General features: G+C 36.8%; 2 protein-coding genes across 5 annotated transcripts in view; one reads left to right on the top strand and one right to left on the bottom strand.

Moving 5' to 3' along the window:
• Positions 1 to 7,591, bottom strand: part of LOC143893076 (protein EMSY-LIKE 3-like) — a 42,855-nt gene extending 35,264 nt beyond the window's left edge. Inside the window, exon 1 of one of the 2 annotated variants that reach the window (XM_077398026.1) lies at positions 7,186 to 7,591. In XM_077398026.1, the coding sequence (XP_077254141.1) occupies positions 7,186 to 7,213 (28 nt within the window). In that variant the 5' untranslated portion in view covers positions 7,214 to 7,591. The remainder of the gene's footprint in view (positions 1 to 7,185) is intronic. The other variant, XM_077398024.1, reaches the window with a different exon arrangement.
• Positions 7,592 to 10,505: 2,914 nt separating this feature from the next.
• On the top strand, positions 10,506 to 23,074 carry LOC143893073 (uncharacterized). Of its 3 annotated transcripts, none has more exons than XM_077398019.1 (11): positions 10,506 to 10,730; positions 13,420 to 13,529; positions 16,872 to 16,928; positions 17,043 to 17,342; positions 18,264 to 18,514; positions 19,055 to 19,361; positions 19,445 to 19,718; positions 20,549 to 20,835; positions 21,048 to 21,165; positions 21,241 to 21,360; positions 21,718 to 23,074. In XM_077398019.1, exons 1-8 carry the CDS (start codon positions 10,614 to 10,616, stop codon positions 20,801 to 20,803), a joined length of 1,671 nt encoding a protein of 556 aa, XP_077254134.1. In that variant the 5' UTR covers positions 10,506 to 10,613; the 3' UTR covers positions 20,804 to 20,835; positions 21,048 to 21,165; positions 21,241 to 21,360; positions 21,718 to 23,074. The 3 variants fall into 3 exon arrangements, with proteins under 3 accessions (XP_077254134.1, XP_077254133.1, XP_077254132.1); XM_077398018.1 differs by having other exon boundaries at positions 21,241 to 21,427; XM_077398017.1 differs by lacking the exon at positions 21,718 to 23,074 and having other exon boundaries at positions 21,241 to 21,553.
• The last annotated feature ends 430 nt before the right edge of the window (positions 23,075 to 23,504 follow it).

Here is a 23,504-nt window from a genome sequence, read left to right as displayed (position 1 = left end):
ACTAAATTTATATTTTTGTCAAAAACTCTTATGAGTCATGAGTCGAGTCGAGTCACGAGTCATAAAATTAAGAAATCGAGTCACGAGTCGAGTCACGAGTTGACAACTATGGCTCCAAATATGAATGACAATGCATGTCACTAGGTGTTCGATGTGATTAAGCCATTTTTTTTTTAATATTAATGTGTTTAAGCCATTATGGATGGCTTTCTTCCTTATGTGATTGTTTTTAATTTTTCTTTTTGGAATGTTATGATGATGATTTCTAAGTACGTACTTGTGCTTATTCTAGCATTCCCCAAAGCTTCATCTTAAAATTTCATCATGTGCATATTTTTATTAAAAGATTAAAAAATTTCATATGTTTTTTTTTTGTTTTTTGAACGATCTCATTTTCATATGTTTCCATACATTTCCTTGATTTTACAAGATTTTAACCAAAATTTCCACCTAAACCGAAATATTTTTGTTTCTGTGCCGACTGAAACCGACACCGAAACCAAAGCTTAAAACCTTGATCCATCAAGCCCCATTTCAAGTTCTACCAAGATCAAGAAATTGTCGATTTTACTCAAGCATTGATCTTATATGGGATGTTTGTTAGAGATGGAATCAAGCATACGAGTCCCCTCACAATTCTCTACAATATAAATGGTCTGAATCTTAAATACAAGGTTGGAATGTCACCAATCAAAAACCAAAGCATCACACCAAGGGTTTCCTTGGCATCTCACCTTAGGGAAGATCAAGGCATCACACCTATGCAAGGAGTAAGCATCACATCCACACAAGAGAATAAGCTTTCAAATCATGGCTAAAAGAAAAGTGCACTGAAGCTTACTATATATATATGTGTGTGTGTGTGTGTATGTGTGAGAGAGAGAGAGAGAGGAAAGTGAAGCTACACACTCGTGTAGCTAACTTAGCTACACCGACGGCTTAAAATACAGTGTGCCCACATTGTTTGCATGATCCAAACCATTCATTTGATAGGCCCTCACATTGATAGGGTGTGCCCAAAAAATCAGCTCCATAGGATCATCCCAACCCTTCAAACTGTGGAGGCAAAAAATGGACAGATTTGTGAAGGTTTTTACACGTCCATTTTTGCCTCCACAAATCGTAGGGTTGGGATGATCCTGGAGCTGATTTTTTGGGCAAAACCTATCTATGTGAAGGCCCCTCAAATGAATGGTTTGCATCACCCAAACAATGTGGGGTCCACTGTATTTTAAGCACGAGTGTGTAGCTAAGTTAGCTACACGAGTGTGTAGCTAAGTTAGCTACACGAGTGTGTAGCTACACGAGAGAGAGAGAGAGAGAGAGAGAGAGAGAGAGAGAGAGAGAGAGGAGTTCCTACACCCTAGTGTAGATAAGCTATCTACACCCTAGGCTTAAAATACAGTGGGGGCCACATTGTTTGGGTGATCCAAAGCATTCATTTGATGGACCCTCACATAGATAGGGCGTGCCCAAAAAACCAGCCCCATAGGATCACCCTAACCCTTCGAACTATGGAGGCAAAAAATGGACAGATTTGTGAAGGTTTATACAAGTCCATTTTTACCTCCACAAATCATTGGGTTGGGATGACCCTATACTCAACTCAACTCAACAAAGCCTTTGTCTGAAACTAGTTGGGGTCGGCTAAATAAATCCTTTAGAAAAATTTCATGAAGAAGAATCTACCTGGCTCTAATCATGTCTCTAGTTGGGTTCTTCTACGCGGATCATTTTCTTCCATTCTATCCTATCCAAGGTCATGTTCTCTATTATGTTCCTAGCTATCAAGTCTTTCCTCATTGTTTCTACCCAAATTGTTTTCGGTCTGCCCCTTCCACTTTTTACTCTAACAATTTGGCACGAGTCGCCTCTTCTCACCGGAGCATCCAAAGGCCTACGTTGGATATGTCCAAACCATCTTAAGCGGTGCTCTCTCATCTTCTCCTCAATTGGTGCCACCCCCACATTTTTACGAATGTCTTCATTTTTACTTCTACCTAACCTTGAGTGGCCGCACATCCATCTAAGCAGTCGCATCCCCGCTACACTCATCTTATGCACATGCTGCTTCTTGGTAGCCCAACATTCTGAGCCGTACAGCATGGCTGGCCTCACAGCTGTCTTATAAAACTTTCCCTTCAACTTGATAGGGATTTTACGGTCGCATAGAACTCCTGAGGCAAGCTTCCATTTCAACCAACCTACTCTTATTTTATGGTTAACATCCTCTTCAATCTCTCCTTCCCTATGTAGAATTGAACCAAGATAGCGAAAGATATCCCTCTTAGGTACCTCATATCCAGTTATATTTACTACATCCTCGTCCCTCCTCCTTACATTACTAAAGTTGCATTCCATATATTATGTCTTAGTCTTACTCAGTCTAAACCTTTGGATTCCAAAGTAGTTCTCCATAACTCTAACTTTGCATTTACTCCTGCTTTCGTTTCGTCGATTAATACTCTGTCGTCTGCAAATAACATACACCATGGCACCTCATCATGGATACCCACTAGACGTGCCATCCATAACTAGCGTAAAAATATAAGGGCTTAGAGCTTATCCTTGATGCAGTCCTATTGTAATTGGAAACTCACTAGACGTGCCATCTGCAGTTCTGACACTAGTTACTGCTCCATCGTACATATCCTTAATCACATCAACAGATTTAGTAGGCACTTTTTTTCCTTTCGAGGACCCACCACATAACACTACGGGAACCCTATCATACGCTTTCTCCAAATCAATGAAAACCATATGAAGGTCCTTTTTATTTTCTCTAAATCTCTCCATTAACCTCCTAATCAAGAAGATAGCTTCCATAGTCGATCGTTCGGTCATGAAGCGAAATTGATTTTCTGATACCTTAGTCTCTTTTCTTAGTCTATGCTCAATTACACTCTCCCAAAGTTTCATGGTGTGACTCATTAGCTTAATTCCACAGTAATTGGTGCAACTCTGAATGTCCCTTTATTCTTATAGATAGGTACTAATGTACTCTTCCTCCAGTCATCCGGCATCTTCTTAGTCTTCAAAATATTGTTAAATAATATAGTTGGGATGACCCTATGGAGCTGATTTTTTGGGCACACCCTATCTATGTGAGGGCCCATCAAAAGAATGCTTTGGATCACCCAAAAAATGTAGCCCCACAGTATTTTAAGCCTAGGGTGTAGATAGCTTATCCACACAAGGGTATAGGAACTCTTTTCTCATATATATATATATATATATATATATATATATATATATATATATATATAGGAAAGTGTTGGGGAGCTTAAGCGCCCTAATCACATGGGTCCCACATTTTCTGTGGTGATCCAAACCATTCATTTGCAAGGCCCTATCATAGATACGGTGTGTAACAAAAATCAGCTCCATAGGATCATCCTAACCCCTCCATTTGTGGAGGACAAAAATGGGCAGATTTGTGGACAAATAATGTCTGTCCATTTTGACCTCCACAAATGGATGGGTTAGGATGATCATATGGAGCTGATTTTTGGTACACACCCCATCTATGTAAGGGCCTTTCAAATGAAGGGGTTAGGATGATCACATAGATAGGGCCTTGCAAATGAATGGTTTGGATCACCACAAAAAATGTGGGACCCATGTGATTGGGGCGCTTAAGCTCACCAACACTTTCCTCTATATATATATATATATATATATATATATATATATATATATATATATATATATATATACATATATATATATATATATGAGAAAACGGTTTCTACACACATGTGTAGATAAGTTATCTACACACTAGCTTAAAATACAGTGGAGGGCATATTGTTTGGGTGATCCAAACCATTCATTTGATTGGCCCTCACATAGATAGGGTGTCCATAAAAAATCAGCTACATAGGATCATCCCAACCCTACGATTTGTGGAGGTAAAATGGACGTGAATGCAAATCTGTCCATTTTTTGCCTCCACGGTTCGAAGGGTTAAGGATGATCCTATGGAGCTGATTTTTTGTGGACACCCTATCTATGTGAGGGCCAATCAAATGAATGGTTTGGATCACCCAAACAATGTGGGCCTCCACTGTATTTTAAACTAGTGTGTAGATAACTTCTCTACACATGTGTAGAAACCGTTCTCTCTCTCTCTCTCTCTCTCTCTCTCTCTCTCTCTCTCTCTCTCTCTCTCTCTCTCTCTCTATATATATATATATATATATATATATATATATAAAGAAGAGAACAAGAAAGTCCTAAACAAAAATGAACACTTTTGGACTAAAATACCCTCTATGACTTAAAAACTTGCTCCCCACTTAAAATTCCTGTAATACATGTTTGAGGCCTATTTAAAACACTCATAACTCAAAAACTTAAGCGATTTTGATGGGAAAAGCCTATGATACTCCTACTATAACTTAAGGGACTTAAAAGACCTAAAAATTAAAATTTGGACCTTAGGACGATCCTCATTTTTACGTTTTTCTCTTATTTTCTTCTAACTTTTTTTATTTTTCTGCTCGACCTGGAGAAGAAGTCTTTTTGCTTTTTTCTTTTTTTCAATGTTTTTTCTCTTCTTTTCTTCTCCTTTTATTTTTCTGCCCGGCCTACAAAAGAAGGCAAAAGTTTTACATCTTTTTACTTTTCGGTTTTTTTTTTTTTTTGTACCTTTTATGGTTTTTCTCTTCTTTTCGTTATTTTCTATTTTTTGCCCGCTTGTCCAAGAAGAAAAAGACTAAGGTATGTCAATTTGGCCAAGTCCTTCAATGGTTTTAAATTTCCACCGAAATAGACATGAAATGACCAAAATATTTGTGTTTCCATTCCAACCGAAACTGAAACGACCGAAATGCTTAGATCAGAATCGTAAGTGTAATCATAGTATAGTTATACTACTGACGTACATGAATTTTATGCAAAATATGGTGCCTCATGTATTATGTTAAATATTTATATGAATTATGTACATGTTACAACATTCAGATTGTTTTTAAACCATTATATATGGTTGTCTTGCATATGTGATGATTTCTAAGTGTGTAATTGTAAATATTTTAGCATTTCATGAAGTTTCATCTTTAAATTGTATCATTTGTATATGTTTCTATATGTTTCCTTGATTTTGTAGGATTTCCACCAAATTTCCAACCGAAACCGAAACTGAAATTTAAAACCTCGAGTCCTGGTCATCCAAGACACAAAATGTGGCCATCCCATTTATGCGTCAACATGGCCAAGTTCCGAGCCAAGTAGACAAGTTTTTGAAACACTGTTCTAAGCAGCTTATGCCCTCTGATGTGCACATGTAGCCTCGTTTTCTCTCTTACTTTACCCGTGAATTTATTCAAAAAAAAAAAACCCTACTTCGGGCTGGAAAAATAGAAAATCTAAATCGACATGTTATTATGATTTACAAGCAATCAACTCACAAAAAACTTACTCCCAGATTCGCGGGCTGGTCGGCATTGATATTGCCCTCCAGCCCAATAAAACTGCAAATGACCCGTCACAGATCTAGCGAATATTTACACATATAATCTTTACATCACAATAATCTTTCATCACAATATATTGAAATGTTTTAGTTTTTCCTCTGTTGTTTATCTCTAGTTTCCTCTTTGTAATTTCACCATCTCGGTCTTTTTATGCTGAATATATTTTTGGCTATTATTCAAAAAAAATTATCTATACATCACAATATAATATCATTACATAGTGCTATATACCCATAGATAGACCTAGAACAACATTACAATTAATGAGTGCCAATTAAAATTTTTGAAAAGTTCGAAATGGAATGAAGGTTTAAGAGGATATTCTGAGAGAAGAGAAGGCCCAGCTTGGTTTACGAGTTGAAGAAAAATTAGCAGATGAGCTTCCTATATGAAATGCATTGAACAAGGTCAAAATTAAAACTCAACAACCATGTTACGAGTAGAAAAAAATACTAGAAGAACACAAAAAAATGATGAAGCATGATACACAAGAACATCCATATAACAGTTTCAGTATCGTAGTTATCCGTTTGAGATGAGATATGGAACAAAAAATGAATCAAACGACTTGACCTAAAGTTACTAGCTATCAAGCAGGCATTAATATACATTATCAAGCCACTTTTGTCGTATGAAAGGTGATGATGAGTTGATGAACTATGACAAACTCGCTCCCTAAGTTATTTTTTTTTTCCAGGTATTGTATTATACTATTTTGCATTCTCGAGGTTACTTAACACATAACAAAACTGCAATTTTCATTTTATTTGTCTTCATTAATATATGTTACTATGTTACTTCTTTCATCTGAAAGTAAATGATGGGTTCATAAACTATGAGAATTTGGCTCTCTAAAGTTTTATTTGTTCCAACTTCAAAGTACTAGAATCATTGTGCATTATTGAGTTTGCTCAAAACATGATGAAATTACAATTTTAATTGTATTCACATTGCTCCAATCTCTTTTCCTTCTTTTTCTGTATTGTATTCACATTACTCCATAATCTCAGATGAGTATCCCTCACGTTATTAGCTTGCTCTACATTTGGTTTGTTATATCAAAACCATCAGACCTGCATTCGAATTCATACAGGCCGTATGCTATGAGACTGCATCCATGTTCACCTAACAACAGAGTCCATGTGCGGCTTGATTCAATCTACATAAAACCAAAATATGTACTTTTGAAGATTTTAGCTCTTCTGGTCGATGCACCATCTAAACAGGGATGTGGTAAAAATAAAAAATAAAAGAGCTTTTTTCCCTGGATTTTTTTCCCCTGAAACCATCAATCCATCCAAATTCCCTTCAATTTGTGAAGCAGTCCAAAAGAAAGAAGAAAACCTAACCCTTCTCTATTCTTGAAGCCGATTACATCTCAACTAGATAAAAAAAACTACCCTAGACTATGACAAAAGAGAAATTTAGAATATTCCCCATAACGCTACCTCCAGTTCAAAACCCTAAAAATCCCAGCTGTTTAAACTCCAAACCCTAATTCTCCACTCTAAAAACCCTAATTCGTCCACTCTCGCTCCACACACTAGCCAACTAACCTCATCAGACAGTTACAGTTATGGAATCTTTCTGTAAATTAAAATCCCAGAAAAAAAAATCTCGAAACCCTAACCCTAATCCAAGAACTAAAAAGCAAAAAAAAGCCCTACAGAAATCACAAACTTTATAAAAAGAGGTCAAAGTAACTCACCGCTACTATCTGATAGATCGTACTCCATGGCCAGGGTTTCCCCCAAAAAGACCTTCGTTCAATCCAAAACCCTAAAACTCACTTCAAATGTAGAAGAAAACTGAGAAAAAGGAGAATTCTTTTTCAGAAGGCGAAACGGAGATTAACCAAGGACAATAGACAAGCAGTTTTGCTTCGAATCTCTTCTAAAAATCATCAAGTGAACAGATGAGGAGCTTCGTAATGTGGATTTAAGCGAGATTTGAAGCGCGAAATTGGGATTTTTTGGCGCAGTTTCGAAGACTAGTTGAGAGAGGAGAGTGGAGAAAGAAGAGAGTTACCGACCGGAGAGAGTAAGGACCCTTTTTCATATTTAATAAATAAATCGTGTTTGAGCCTTTGAGGTTTTGCTCTCTCTCTCTCTCTCTAGAAAAAGGGGTGGAACGACTATAAATTGGGGGTGGGAATATTATTTCTTTATATTAAAAATAGGAATTTGCTAGACAATTTTGCTAAAAGCCATTTTGAGGCTGACTTTTGCATGAGAGCACAGCCACACAAGCTCATATATTGTCTTATTCATTCAATTCATCTGAGGTTGCCTAGCAAATCCCTTAAAATTAAGGGAAATGACATGAGCACAACCATGTTTTTATAATTGCACTAACTCATCTTGTCCTTTTATTTAAAGAGCTGTCAAGGTTATTCTGGTTCCAAAAAAGCTCTTGAAGACCAATTCAAAAATGAAAAGACAAGCTGCCTTTGTGCAATTATTAAGGAATGGTTGTCCTGATTATGGTTTCAAATTTGGGTTTCGGAATGCGTTTTGGTCGTCACCGAAACCGAAAACCGAAATTTCGACCAAAATCTGATGAAATAAAAAAATTAATATTTTATTTCTTACCAAATTTCAGCCGAAATTACTGAAATTTTGGGAAAATATTAAATAATAAATTAAATCCAGTTTTTTCGGTGAAATTCCTTAAATTTCGGACCGAGATTTTGAGAAAAAGAAATTTTGAAATTTCAGTCGAAATAAAGTAGGTTTCAGGTATTACCGATTTTGATTTTGGCATTGATATGAAATCTTCGGATTTCGGTTGAAATTTAAAACCATGCCCTGATATCATTTCCCAAAATTAATAGTTAGGGATTTGCTAGGCAGTTTCATGGAGATCCAGTTTGCGGCTGGCTTTTGCATGTGTGAACAATCCACATAGGTTGACTCTTTGCCGGATGTTGTCTACTCATTTACTCATCCCCCAGGTCGGTGGATGCTCTCACATGAAGAAAAAATGGCTTTCCGTGAAATTGCCTAATAGATAAAATTCCAATTCACACATCAATCTTTTGAATGTGGGATAAAAGATAAAATTGTTTTGATAATTGATCGGATGAAGTGACTTTCAAACCATGACAATTTGAAAGTTATATGACTGTCCTCCATGGGTAGAACTGTCTTCACCACCTCCTGTTCTACCGTTTGTTCTGACTCCAAGGGAAAATTTTCGGTGAGCAAGGCTGAGTTGCTCCACCAGATTCTCTTTTGCCCATTTCGCACTATGTAAATAACCAGAATGATAAGATTTGAAGCACACAACCTTAACTTTTTTTTGGCGGAAGGCTCCATTATTTTGCCATAGAAATAGTGTTTGACCGGGAAAGGAAAGTAAATTCATGTCATTTTCTCTACAAGGAATTTTTCAAATAATAGCATCATAAGTTTCCTCCCCAATCACGAGGAAAGGAAAAGTAAATGGAATTTTTACTCTTATTTTTAGGAACTACCAATGGTGGACAAAAACTATGCGGAATTATCAACAGGCCATGCTTTTCTTAAATTATCAACGAGGGACAAAAGAGGTCTTGTCAGTAAAAACTGGACAAAAATGCTCTTTTCTTAAGCAACACATTTTGCTTTTCCACTTTCCCATCTTCTCTCTTCTCTCTTCTTTCCCTCCTTTTTTACTTTTCCATTTTCAACTTTGTTTTTTTTTACCATCCCAGTCATCTTCTTCATCGTTTAGCGACCATTGGAGGCGGAAAACTCGAAAACTTGAAACGTGAGGTCATTCCCATCTATCTCTCTGTATCAAGGTTTTGTTTTCATTTGTTTGAGGGTTTTGTATTTCTCCTTCTCCCTTTGAATGGTGGATGAGGAAGATGAATCGTAGGGTAGAAAGGAAAACAAATGGTGAAATGAGCAAGTGAAAAAAACATGAAGTAAAAACGTGTCCGTAAGGGACTTGATAAGCCCATTTTGATACTAGATAACCCCAATCCCAAAGACTTGAAAACCCCCTTCCAAAACTCCAGTACCCTCGGCCAATTTGCAAGGACTTGATAACCCCATTCGGAAATTGGTAATCCCATTTTTACACTAGATAAGCCCAATCCCAGAGACTTGAAAACTCCCTTGCAAAACTCCAATACCTTCGGCCAATTTTCAAGCACTTGATAAGCCCGTTCGGAAATTAGTAACCCTACTTTTAAGAGTTGCTAACCCCCTTCCAGAGAGTTGATAAACCCCTTTTGCTACAAAACCCCCTGCCTATATCAACTCTCTAATGGCATTACAATTCTGCTCTCGTGGTAGAAATAACAAAAGAAATGGATGTTGTTTTCATTAAGTGTGCTTCATGTATTACATCCCAATTTGTATATTACAAAAAAAATTAAGTATATTAAAAAATGTGTAGCCATCCATTCATGTATTACATCAAAATTTTCTTATACAACCGCTTGTCTTCCAAAAAGTGAGTGAAGCCATCCATGCATTATTTCCATAAACACACCCTAAAATACAAACCGCTTAAACCCTAAACAAGATAAATTAGAAATAGAGGAATGAAAAATAGTGTAAAACCCTTAAAAAATATAAAAAACAAAACCTAGATACGGAGAGACAGATGGTAAGAACTCAACATTCAAAATTTCAAAACTTGCCAGCAACAATGGTAGCTGAACAAGGAGGAAGATGACTAGTAGGGGTAAAATATCAAAAAGTAAAAATGGAAAAGTAAAAGAACAGGGAAGAAGGAAAAAACAAGATGAAAATGTATTATAAATGTCAAAGGGCATTTTCGTCCAGCTTTTAATGACAGAAGACCTCTTTTGTCCCTCCTTGATAATTTCTGAAAAGCATGGGTCCTATACTCCTATTGATAATTTTGACTAATTTTTGTCCCCCATCGGTGATTGTTCCTTATTCTTACTTAAAGATGACATCATTTTCCTAAGGGGGGGGGGTGCGAATTATCCTGCAGGGGGTGCGAATTTATCATCGCCCTAAATCTTCAACTATGTACATTACTAGAATGTCTTTGACCGACCACGGAGAGTACAAAATTCTTTCTCCCCTCGTATTTTTCTACAGAGAGAGAGAGAGAGAGAGAGAGAGAGAGAGAGAGATTTTGAGCATTTGTACTGATTTTTCTCCAAATCCAGCTATGGATCCAGATTTAGGCAAGGAAGGAGTTCGATTGAAGCTGGAGGATCTGAAGTGGGACCATTCCTTCGTCCGAGACTTGCCGGGAGATCCGAGAACAGATTCAATTCCACGAGAGGTTTTTTTTTCTTATTTTCTTGTCAAATCTAGATCCTTTTGGTTTTTTGTTCTAATTTCTGGAGATGCTTTTGTTTGATTCTATGCAAAGGATTAGGTTATCAACTATTTGGAAATATATTAATTATCGTTTAAATATTTCTTTTTGGTTTTTTTTTCTTCTGTTTTTAATGTTGTTTTGATGATTTAATACCATAGGTGTATGAAGATAATTAGAATGATCTGAGCACATATAAGGCAGAGTGAAGAATCTATTTTGATTTCAATGACTAAACTTGGACCTTAGATTCTACATTGTAATAGTATAAATCTGTTGAAGTATACATGATTAAATAACGCCATCTTTAAGAGCTTATGCTTATGGAGTAATTGGTTGTTTTGACATGGTATCAGGGCCATTGCTTCGCGACAGGTACTGGGTTAAAACCCAACAACTCCTTGATATTAAAAATCCGACAGGTACTGGGTTAAAACCCAACAACTCATTGATATTAAAAATCCACGTGTACGGCCAACTCAAAAAAAGAAAATGAAAAAAGAGGGGCCACGCACGAGGGGGGAGTGTTGTGAAGTATAAATGATTGAATAACACCATCTCTAATAGCTTAAGCTTTTGCAATAATTGGTTTCACAAGATCTTCTACCAAAGGTTCAACTGTTACATTGGAATCGTTCCTTCTTTTGAACCTCCTCTTACACCTACCACGTGTTAAATCCACTATAACAAACACTATTGCCTCAACCAGTCTTGTATAATTTTTTGCCTTTTCTTTTTTGCTCCAGATGTTCCAAGACTCCACATAACAATATAACATAAATGCTAAAAAATTTCATTTTTATATTTTGTTAAATGCAAATACAATTTCACCTATGATTTGGCTGACACTTTGAATTTATTGCCGACATTTTGAATTTATTGCCGACACACGTCGTGTCGTGTCCGACACGACACCCGTGTCCACCCGTGTTGACACTCCTTTAGACACTTTTACATGTACTGCTAGCAGTGCTAATAACTTTACATCCATGTACGTGTATGTGCGTGCTAGGATTTCTATATTTTTAGGGGTTTCCATGTCAGATACCCTGTATCCGTGTTAAAATTCGGCACACGAATCCGTGTCCACCAATCACAATTATATGTGCTTTCTATTTTAGCAGTGTCCCCGTTTCTAAATTTTGGGAGTTTGCCTTGTCCGACACTCCGTTCCCGTGTCGACATGTGACACTCGTGTCCGTGTCCACAAATCATAGAATTTCACATTGATGGTAGCTTAATACTGTTTTGTATAGATCTTCCTAGATGATTTCACATTATTTTGGAAATATCCGCTTCCCTTCTTCTGCATCTGAACGTGCTCCGTTATGAGCATCTGAGTTCTACATTAGTCCTGGCGGTTCAAGTAGCTGGGTTTGTTCTTTATAGCACACTTTCTACTTTGTGGTTGATGAAACTGAGATGAAAATTTCCCTAGCTTGCAATAACATGCTTATGGATTCACTCACACCAGCTCACATTTCACAGGGGTCCATCAAACGGAATTTGCTTAGTTGAGAACCTGTAGTTGCTAGTAAAATTCTGAAAGTTTGAGTTTGCGATGTGTCTTCTATTTCTCCTGCTGTAGATTTGCTATGATGCATTTCAAATGGGTTGAACTGCTTGTACAAGTGATTCATGTATGTGCGAGATGGTTAGGGTTAGAGAAGCACATGCTAGTGTTAGGGACGTATTTCTATCATTTTTTCAAAGTGCATATGTCCATTGCAGATGTTATGGGTAAATATCATTAGCAGCAGTGTAGAAAATAATCCAAGATTCAAATGGTTTGGTGCCTCCAACAGTAAAGGAGACTTGCACTGAGCTGGTTAGTTTGTCCTCGGCACTGAAGTAATTTGATTAGGAAAAAGCTGGGTGAAGCTTGTGATGGGCTTTGGAATTGAGCCTTGATAATAATAAAAATTTTAGATTCCAAGTTCCATCTTAAGACCAGTAATATTCTTCTTTTGACATGGATGAACACTAGATTTGTTTGACCCTACACATTCTCCTTTGTAATTGCATTTGCCAATTCAGTTATTTTATTCTTCCAATCTAGCATTATATTTTAGTCATAATTGTGTAAATTTTGTAGGCAATTATATGGAGAAGCCACAACTTTCTTCTATTAAGATTTATGGTTGCATCCTTGAACTATCTGAGGTTGTTTTTAGAGATTTGCAATCTCTATGAGCCTTGAATAATAGATGTGTTGACTTGTCCATCATTCCTAGGAACACATGGCGGACAAGTCAAAACGCTTACTGAATTATTCGAACCCCTCTTCCTTGATCTAGCCTTTTTAGATTGTGTTTGCTGTTGCCTTATGGCTTATCTTGTTACTAGTTTTGTTCTGTTAATGAGATTTTGTGTTTGTATCAATTAAAAGGATCTGTAAAACATGGTTTCTCATAAACTTAGCTTGATGTTATCTTCAAAGATAAATACTAGTCTAGTAAGTGATCAGACCTGTTGGATTGTCATTTTTGGTGTGGTATTTGTCGGCATGGTCACCCCCGAACATGGGTCAGGGTTTACTTTTTTTTTAAACTGATCCAGGATCAGTGAAAGATAGGTTACTCTAACAGTCAAACTCGTTATTTTTTATGTGGGAAATAAAATTTGTTTTCATGTTTTTTATTTTGATTTGCAGGTTCTACATGCTTGTTATACAAAAGTATCCCCTTCTGCTGAAGTGGAGAACCCTGAACTAGTAGCGTGGTCGGAGTTGGTTGCTGAGTTGCTCGATTTGGATCCTAAAGAGTAAGTGATGCTGTCTGTACTTTTAAGAAGTTCAAGTATTGTCGGTTTTACTGATCTCTTAATAAAGAATTTAAATTACTGAAATTTTCCTTAGTGGCCAATTTGATTAGAATCTCTATGCATAATTATTTGCATAAAATACATGGTATCTCGTATTCTCCAGACTAGAACTACTCTACAATTAATATCACTTAAACTTTATATAGGTCCACTTTTGTGTAAATATGAGTTGTTGAAACATGCATTTTCTGGAAGGTTTTATTCAATCCAAACATTGATGATATAGAATGGTATCTTGTATTCTTGTCTCCATTTGTTATTCCACGATTAGAAAGATTTGTGCTTCCCTGGCTTTGAGATTCTCCAGACATTTTGATAATTTGATTTGTGCTATAAATGGTCTTGATGTTTCACCGACATGGACAACTTGAAACCTATGATTTGGCTGACACTTTGAATATATTGCCGACACGCGTGTCGTGTCGTGTCCGACACGACACCCGTGTCCACATATGTCGACACTCCTTTATACACTTTTAAGTGTATTGCTAGAAGTGTCATTAACTTTATATGTATGTACGTGTATGAGTGTGACACTAATTCTAGATTTTTAGGGGTTTCCATGTTAGATACCTCATATCCTCGTTGAAACTCAGCACACGAATCCATGTCAACAAATCATGATCATATGTACTTTCTATTTTAGGCGTGTCCCCGTTTCTATATTTTCGGATTTCCCCGTGTCCGAGACTTGGTGCCCGTGTCAACACGCGACACTCGTGTCCGTGTCCACAAATCATAGCTTGAAATGCATCATAATGGTGCGAGATGTATCTCTTTGTACTTAAATCCATTGATGCAAACACATAAAAACTATGCAATGTTTTGTGGGAAATGTAAAATCTTTTTGTGCTATAATGTTGATATATACCAATATTGTTGTGATTCTTGTGAAGTAGCACATAAGATAGGGGACGAGATGGCCCGTACATAAACATAACAAAAACAACTCAAAGACATACGCGTAATACTAAAGCACTGTATTAGTGGAATCATCCCCAACTTGAATTTTAGTCCAGTCAGCATTCTTTCTAGATATTGAATACACTCCATGAATGGCACTCGTCGATACTTACTTGGGAGAAGGCAAAATCACTCCTAAATTCAGTACTTCCAATACCATTTCAAAAAAAAAAAAAATGTCTAGTACTTCCAATATTATATCTGCTAATAGCCATTCAAAAAAAATTATTTCTGCTAATCGCCAAGGGCCAATAAACTATCTTCAAGCCGATGAAATCACGTTAAAAGAATCACTCGTCACCCATATGGAACCACAACCTCCTCCTTATAGAACCATACCCTAGCAAGAACAACACGTACTGCTGCTTCATCGAATTTTTAACACTTACTTGAGCCGAGAGACCTTGAACAGCTTTCCCAAAGGATAGAGACTCCCCAGTAATGTATGGGCTCATATTACCTCGAGATATATCATCAAAGTTTAACTTGTGAGCACCATGAGGCAGCGATTGGACTCGTATTAGATCTACTAAAGACAATATCTCTCCACTCTTGCATAATGTCCTCAAGTGAGATGCCCCAAAGTCCTTTTCTCACATTACCCCTATTTAGCAGTTGAGAATTTGATCTCACTAATCAAACTACCACTACATATCATTCGACGAGTAAAGAATGCATGAGTTACAATCTTTGAAAATTCTTTCATTCTTGTCATCTCAAATGCTCATCAAATTGTAATTGGAGCTATACTCCAAAGAATCACCTTTGATGCTTAATGATCCCCAGGACCATTCCTTGAATAGCTCTGTGACCTTATTTGGAATGACTCAAGCAACACTAAAGCATTTAAATATACATGGACAAATCTTTGCTACCACCTTACAATAAAAAAGAGGTGGTCCGAAGTTTTGTCTACACGATATACATATTAGCCATTATAAAAATCTCTGTCTTGCCATAAACTTACCTTGGATTCTCAAGACTGTTGCTCTGTCCCACTGGCCCAGAGAACCCTTCGTTGTCTTAGTTGCACTGTCAGAGACTCTGGGAAAGTCAAAATAGGAGAGGCTTTTAACGTGCTAGAAGTATTAAATTTGCTCACAATCTCCTTTCAAAAAGCTGCTATATGAGGGGAACTGAAACTTTTGAAGCACAAGACAAGGGAACACGTGCCATCACAGGTTGGCAAAGATGAGATAAAGACGTCCAAAAAGCAACCTTGGGGGTAATGAGTCCAAGTTCTTTTATTGCTTTTAAAAGGCCATGCGCATTGTGGGAATTTCTTCCCACACAAAAATCACTGAACCAAGTAGTTCAAATTTTTAAACAACAAACACTTTTAGCCTCAGCGTCTACGGATGCCTAAGTTTTGCATGTTTAAGCAACTTGCGGTCTCAGCCATCATTGCCAATTTTCTATAATTGGCAGCTATATGAGGAAAGCAGATGCAACCAAACACACACAATGCAGAAGAATCTTTGGATTCTCGTGAAACAGCCGATGTACAGGTACAAGTGTCGGAATCCGACACAGGTACGGAGTGTCGAATTCAGTAAACCCCAAGAAAAAAGGTTGGTGGATTCGGCAATATATTTTGGTCGATTCCTAATTTGAAACTTATACATAATGTTTTTTTTTCTTTTTGTATTATAACTTTTACATAACGATATGGTTATAACTTGTAACATCTAATATATTAAGAATTTTAATAAGTTTAGTAAATTTTATGTTTTATTTTCATTTAAAGAGCCTGCTACTATGATGGATAAAAACTGAAAACACGTGGTAACTTTAAATTTGTAATAGTATTATTCAGAAAAATCTAGAAGTGTCCAGTCGAATCCATAGTGTCAGAATCCGAAATATGTCTGACATGGGTAATTCGTCCACTTTATTTGTTGCCATCGTCCACCGGCGTGATGCGCTAGAGCCGGTAACAAATTTATTACAACTTTTAAAAGATGGAGTTGACTGATTCATCTGCTACCGTAAAAAAAAGAAAAAAAAGAAGAGTTGACTAATATTTCCTACGCATTTCTGGATTCCATCTCTTGCGAATCTTGGCGTGCGGCTAAAATTTTATGGCGTGCGACTAAAAAAAGAGTTGAATTGGCGTGCGATTAAAATTTTATGCACTTTCTGGATGCTATCTCTTGCGAATCTTGATATTGGATTTTCAAACAAATATTTGTAGAAATGCTGTCATGTTTATTTTTCCGTATATATTTTTTAAAAGGTTTAATTTTTTGTGTCATACAGAATGGGCTATCAACTATAGTTCCAATTGTTGCTTATGTCCAAACTTATGTTCGGTTTCAGATTTGAAAGGCCAGATTTCCCACTTATATTTTCTGGAGCATCACTTTTGGTAGGAGGGTGAGTGATTGTACCTTATTACCCTTTTATGTGAATTATTAGAGCATATATCTGATTAGATGGTTGATTTTTCTAATGATAGAATCATCTTTCCCGGATTCTCTCTTTTGACAGATTACCCTATGCCCAGTGCTATGGAGGGCACCAATTCGGCACTTGGGCGGGTCAGTTGGGTGATGGTCGTGCAATAACTCTTGGAGAAGTTCTAAATTCTCGAGGTGAAAGATGGGAATTGCAGCTTAAAGGTGCTGGGAGGACTCCTTACAGCCGATTTGCTGATGGCCTTGCAGTTCTACGTAGTAGCATCCGGGAATTCCTGTGTAGCGAAGCAATGCATAGTTTGGGAATTCCCACTACTCGTGCTCTTTGTCTTGTCACGACAGGCAAAACTGTCACTCGCGACATGTTTTACGAGTACGTCTTACTTATCAAAATAATTAAGAATAGGTTGCTTGTGGGTGTGAAACAACCTATTACTCCAAAAGCTTAAGCTATTGGAGATGGCATTATTTAATCTTTTATATTTTAACACTCCCCCTCACGTGTGGCCCCTCTTTTTTAGGGTTGGCTACACGTAGCACATGGGCCCCTCTTTTGGGTTGGCCGTTACATGTGAATTTTTAACATGAAGGAGTTTTGAACTCGGGACCTTTGCCCTGATGCCATGTGAAACAACAAGTACTCCAAAAGCTTAAGCTATTGGAGATAGCATTATTTAATCTTTTATACTTTAACAGCGTGAAATGCCTGCATGTTACTAGTCTCTGTCATCATTTCGCATTTGCACCTTTTTATTTCCCGTAAAGTTTTCAAAAGACAATGAAATTACCATGATTTCCCCAAGAATGGCTCAAAATGTTCTCGATTAATAAATTCCACCTCTCATCCAAAGGAGAAAAAAAAGAGGAATAGGGACTTGAATGTTCTGAAATTTTAAATGTGCGAGGTTGCCATTTTTTCCATATTTAGATGTAAAAATGAAATGAATTCACAGGAAATTATTGACAGGTTCATGTGTTTCTTAGTGTGGGATCCAGAGTAGGATTTATTTAAAGCCTTCATTTATTTGTAATTTATAAAATATGAATTCTTTTTTATGTTTGAAACAAATCCTTTCTGATGTATCAAATCATCGGCTGGTCCGTGAACCTTCAGGGTGGCCTAGTGCCCTTTTTAGAGGAAGTGGCATGTGCCACATAATTATTCGAGGCTGAAACAAATGGCTCCTATGTTGTTTGTATGAGCAATGCATATTCAAAGTTGTTGATTAGAGGTTACAATTTGTATCCTCAACTGGCAAAACTCTATTTTTTAATTGGGATATTCTTCCTGCAGCGGCAATCCAAAAGAAGAACCTGGGTCAATTGTTTGTCGAGTTGCTCAATCCTTTTTGCGCTTTGGTTCATTCCAAATACATTCCTCTAGAGCTAAAGAAGATATGGACATCGTTCGCGTTTTGGCAGACTACACTATCCGGCATCATTTTCCTCATTTTGAGAATATGAGTAAGAGTGAGACCTTATCATTTAAGGCAGAAGGTCAGGATGGCCCTTCCGCAGTGGATTTGACATCCAACAAATATGCAGGTAAAAATCAGCTTTATACATTTCACTCTCTCTCTTAACTGCTCTCTCTCTCTCTATGTCACAAATATGATTCACTTGAATTTCTCGGCAAGGGTAAAATCCCGGGATATAATAAAAAATTTTATTTTTCAGGTTTATATTGGAAAAAATGATAAAAATAAAATTATCTAAAAATATATATAAAAATATAAAATCTAAGAAAAAAGATAAAATAAAAATATCGTAAAAATATCGGGATAATATATTATTGAGATATTTTATGATAAAATGAAAATATTGCTATATTTTTAAAATCTCGGGAGGATTTTGCCTTTTTATCAAAATGTTGCGATAAAAACGTGATATTTTGAAAATATCGAAGATATTTGTGACATAGCTCTCTCTCTCTCTCTCTCTCTCTCTCTCACACACACACACACACACACACACATGCACACACCGCTAGAGACACAGAGGCAAAGCATTAACCAAAAAAAAAAAAAAAACGGCGTGAACAAACCATGTTAACATTTTTGTGTTTTAATTGTTGGGTCGCATCAGCTTGGTCAGTTGAGGTTGCCGAACGTACTGCTTCTTTGGTTGCAAGATGGCAGGGGGTTGGTTTCACTCATGGCGTTTTGAACACAGATAACATGAGTGTGTTAGGTCTCACCATTGATTATGGTCCCTTTGGGTTTTTGGATGCTTTTGATCCAAGTTATACTCCAAATACGACGGACCTTCCGGGGAGAAGGTACTGTTTTGCAAACCAACCTGATATTGGCTTATGGAATATTGCACAGTTCACTGCAACTTTATCATCTGCGAAATTGATCAGTAGTGAGGAGGCGAACTATGCTATGGAAAGGTATGGTAGACTATTCTATCTGAGATGATGTATACACAATTTGCTTCATGATTAATGACTTTTTTGCCGCTGACCTGTAACAGATACGGTACTAAATTTATGGATGAGTATCAGTCTATAATGACAAGAAAACTTGGTCTGTCGAAGTACAATAAACAACTGATCAGTAAGCTTCTCAACAACATGGCTGTTGACAAGGTTGACTACACAAATTTCTTTCGGTTGCTTTCTAATATTAAGGCGGACCCTAGCATCTTAGAAGATCAGCTGCTTGTTCCTCTTAAGGCTGTTTTACTAGATATGGGTAAGGAGCGGAAAGTAGCATGGATCAGCTGGGTGCAGACTTATGTACAGGAGGTATGATATTTTAGTTGTTGTGATTGTAAACTGAATAGTGGCTGTCTTGTTCTCTTTTTTCTTTTGAATGATTTCTTATTGTCTTTTTCTTTATCTTTTCTTCTCTTTTACCTGAATTTACTTAAGAGCTTGAGGACTAGTCTGTTTTTCCCTTTCGGGTTTTTAATTCAGAACGTGAGGATTTGACTCAGTTTCTAGCGTTTGATTTTGTTAAAAGAAAGGTACCTTTTTACTTCTTTTTTTTCCTATACTCTTATATGCAAATAGTTTTGAAGTAAAATTATGGTTATATTAGTTTTAGAAACTAGTAGCTAGTTACTATTCAAAAAAATGATGTAGTTAATCTTCCAAAGAGGTCTTGGTGTCCCATTTGTACATAAAATAACTTAACAATATATGAAAATAGGGACTGATGTTGGTAGTATCCAAAGAGGCCGTAGCCTACTGGATTAGTTCTCCGGGAGTTGGGCTCATTTGTTCTTAGAAAGTGAAATTGCGCGAGGAGAAATTGCTCATTGATCTTGTATAGAATATATAACACCTTTGTTTTATTGAAACCAAACACCACTTTCCACATCACATATTCATAATTTTATACAGATTTTGTTTGTGCGGTTGAGTTTTTTACCTTTTGGACATATCTGCATGCTTTTGTGGATTGAGAACTTGTGTGATATTTGCATCTTCTCAATTTTAGCTATTCTCATTGACGACTAAAACCATTTAATCTGATCTAAAAATTACTAAGTTATTCTTTTCCCCCGTGAGATGTATATTTTTTCAGAAACTCCATTTTCGCACTTACTGTTCTTTTTCTTCTGTTCACAAAGCTGGCTTCAAGCGGCACTTCAGATCAGCAGAGGAAGGCTGCAATGGATTCTATAAACCCTAAGTTTGTTCTTCGGAATTATCTGTGCCAAAGTGCCATTGACGCTGCTGAACAAGGTGAATATGGAGAAGTTCGAAGGCTACTTAAAGTTATGGAATGCCCATATGATGAACAACCAGGAATGGAGAGATATGCACGCTTGCCTCCTGCGTGGGCTTATCGGCCGGGTGTGTGCATGCTCTCTTGCTCTTCCTGAAGTCTATATACTCACAACATTATACTGGAAATGTAAGTCTGGTTATAAAGTTGTTACTTCTCTACTATAAAATACAGAGGAAGTTATATTCTGTTGTTTCTCATGGAGTCCGAAGCCCTGCTACTAGTTTTCATAGCTGGTGATATTTTAGTATTTATAATTTATCGTGGGGAAGGACTGCGACTTGTCTTTGTTTCTTTGGTGAACCACAAAATATTGATACCAACCTTCTGGGGTGGTTCAGAATTTCAGTAAGAAGGTGAATATGGCATATGGAATTGAGAAAGGGAAGCACTGAGTATATTCCCATCAATTAGTGGGCCATCAACCTCCTATCTGGCGAAAGTTGCATATGTGTGGAGGTAGGCCCTTTGCTCTTGAACTTTTTCTTCTAAAAAATTGAATCAATCTTAACCGGCAAATGTCTTTGATGACAGGGAACAAATATATGAAGGTACTTCCGGGGTTAGACTCGAAATATACTAACAGAGCTCGTAGCGGTTTCCCAGTGGATATGGATGCTCAATCCCTTGATAAGAGAGAGAGCTTGACACTTTGTAAGTCGATTTGAGAAAGACTTGCAATTCATGAATCGACCTGGTTCTTATGCCTGGTGATGTGATGGTAAATGGTCTGCTAGAAACTTGGTTTCGTTTTGTGTTTAGAAGCAAAATATGAAAGGATGCATGTAGACTTGGGGCTCTAATAATTAATGCTACATAAATATATTATCTCTTATATCTTCTTGCTCATACGGAACCAACACCATTACTATGCTGATAATTCATACTCTTGTTTCTAATACTTGATAGAAATAGCCATTTATATAAGATATAAGATAGTACCTTCTAAGAAAATTTAGTTCAATTTACAAATAGATGAACATTAATGATGTAAGTATATATTGTTTGTAGGTATATAGGAAACGTTCTTTAGTTTTTTCGGCGGAATTCGTTGTGGTGGTTGTAGTAGCCATGGACTTTACCGTGACGGTGACAGCGACACCAATAGCAGATTAGGCACGGAGGTACGGAGGCTCCTGCTTGAATATGGCAGTAGGAGATCACCATGTTTTCTTCTTTCTACACAGACATGTATAAAACTTGGTGCACCAGAAACATGGGCAAGACAATGACAAAGAGTTGGATGAAAGAAGTGCCACGTAGCTAGGGTGTAAAGGGTGGAGGTGATGGACAACATCTATTTGATAATTAATACTTTCTAATATCTTATATAAAATGTGGCCACCATCAATATTGATTATTAGAGCGTCAACTGTGTGTGCAGTGTATATGTATATGTATATATTTCTATTTCAGTTACAATCTACTTTGAGTTTTAGGCTAGTTTGTGAAATTCATATTAGAGTTTAAGAGTATCTTTAATAAATATTTGTCTCTCTCAATGATCACTTTTGTTTGCATCATATAGGGCTCCTGGTAGTTGTTTTGCAATCAATGGTACCAACTTGAGTGCTATGTTACTGCTATTAGGGTGATTTAATCTTTTTTGTGCATGAAGCATCTGCTTCTTAGCATGAAAAAAATTCGTGACCAAAGAATCTTCTTTTTCTTTTTTTTTTCTTTTAGCCCGTATTTGGATTGCATGAAAAACATTTCTTGCATAAATTTTCCCCTTGGAAAACTTTTTAATTTCCACAATTTGGAGGTGTGGTTGGGGCTCCAATAATATATTGATGGGGATGTATTTTATATAAAATGTTAGAGACGGTAATTATCGGATAGGTGTTGTCCATCACGCCCTTCTCTTACCCCTAATCACATGGTACTTCCTTCATCTAACTCTTTGTCATTGTCATACCTACGTTTTTGGTGCACCAAGTTTTATACATGTCTGTCTTAAAAGAAGAAAACCTAGTGAGCTCTTACTACCAGTGCCAGGCAGGAGTTTTCCTATCTACGTCTATCATTGGTGTTGCTACCAATCCCTCACTATTGTGTCAGTGGAAAGTATACATGAACAAGGTATACTTTGTACTTACATACCATATTTATTTACACAGTATCTACTTTGAACAACATCAATGTTTATCTTAATGTAATTTGAACGTTTCCCATTAAAGTACTTTCTTGTATCGTTCGTCACTGGATTGTGGCAAGTCTTATAAATAAGAGTGTGAATTATCAGTATTGAAACAATGCTCGTTCCTGGTATGAGCAAGAAGATAGGAGAGATTATAAATTTATGGAGTATTAATTAATAGACCCACAGTTGTAAATGATATAGTTATAAATTAAAGGTCCCTATAAATAAACTTCAATGGCGGTGGTTCAAGTTACTTTTTTTTGTGTATTTTTCTGTCATGTGTAATCAGATGATGGTCGGATTGGGCCTATAGCTCAATTTGTTGAAGCTTTGTATATCAACTCTGAGGTGGTAGGTTCAATCCCAGCTTACGTACCAAAACAAACAATGGAAAAGCTGGGAATTCTAAAAAAGTTTTAACATGACTCGATCTTTGAAAGTGAGATCTTTGTTCAGCGTGGAACCTGGACCCACTGGGTCGCATATATTATCAAAAATTCAATTTGGATCTGCATACCTATTATGTAAAGCAATGATTAAGGTAAAACCCCTACGAAAGCTGAGACTGAGCAGTAACTAGTAGTGTTTGGTTGTCAACCTTATAGAGTAGTGGTAGGGAAGGGGATCATTGCAGCATCTATCCCAAGATAATCCT

The sequence above is a fragment of the Tasmannia lanceolata genome, unplaced genomic scaffold (assembly GCF_043159265.1).
Source record: "Tasmannia lanceolata isolate RefF3 unplaced genomic scaffold, GAP_Taslan_0.1 ptg000015l, whole genome shotgun sequence".
Taxonomy (NCBI): Eukaryota; Viridiplantae; Streptophyta; class Magnoliopsida; order Canellales; family Winteraceae; genus Tasmannia; species Tasmannia lanceolata.
The sequence above is the reverse complement of the archived record's forward strand: the minus strand, read 5'-3'. Positions and strand labels throughout refer to the sequence as shown.

What these genes read in the sequence shown, in the direction of transcription:
- LOC143893073 (XM_077398019.1), top strand. Translation starts at nt 10,614, where the DNA reads ATGGATCCAGATTTAGGCAAGGAAGGAGTTCGATTGAAGCTGGAGGAT. An exon ending in GACATCCAACAAATATGCAG is followed by an intron (nt 18,515 to 19,054) that starts GTAAAAATCAGC and finishes GGGTCGCATCAG; the next exon opens with CTTGGTCAGTTGAGGTTGCC. An exon ending in GCGAACTATGCTATGGAAAG is followed by an intron (nt 19,362 to 19,444) that starts GTATGGTAGACT and finishes GACCTGTAACAG; the next exon opens with ATACGGTACTAAATTTATGG.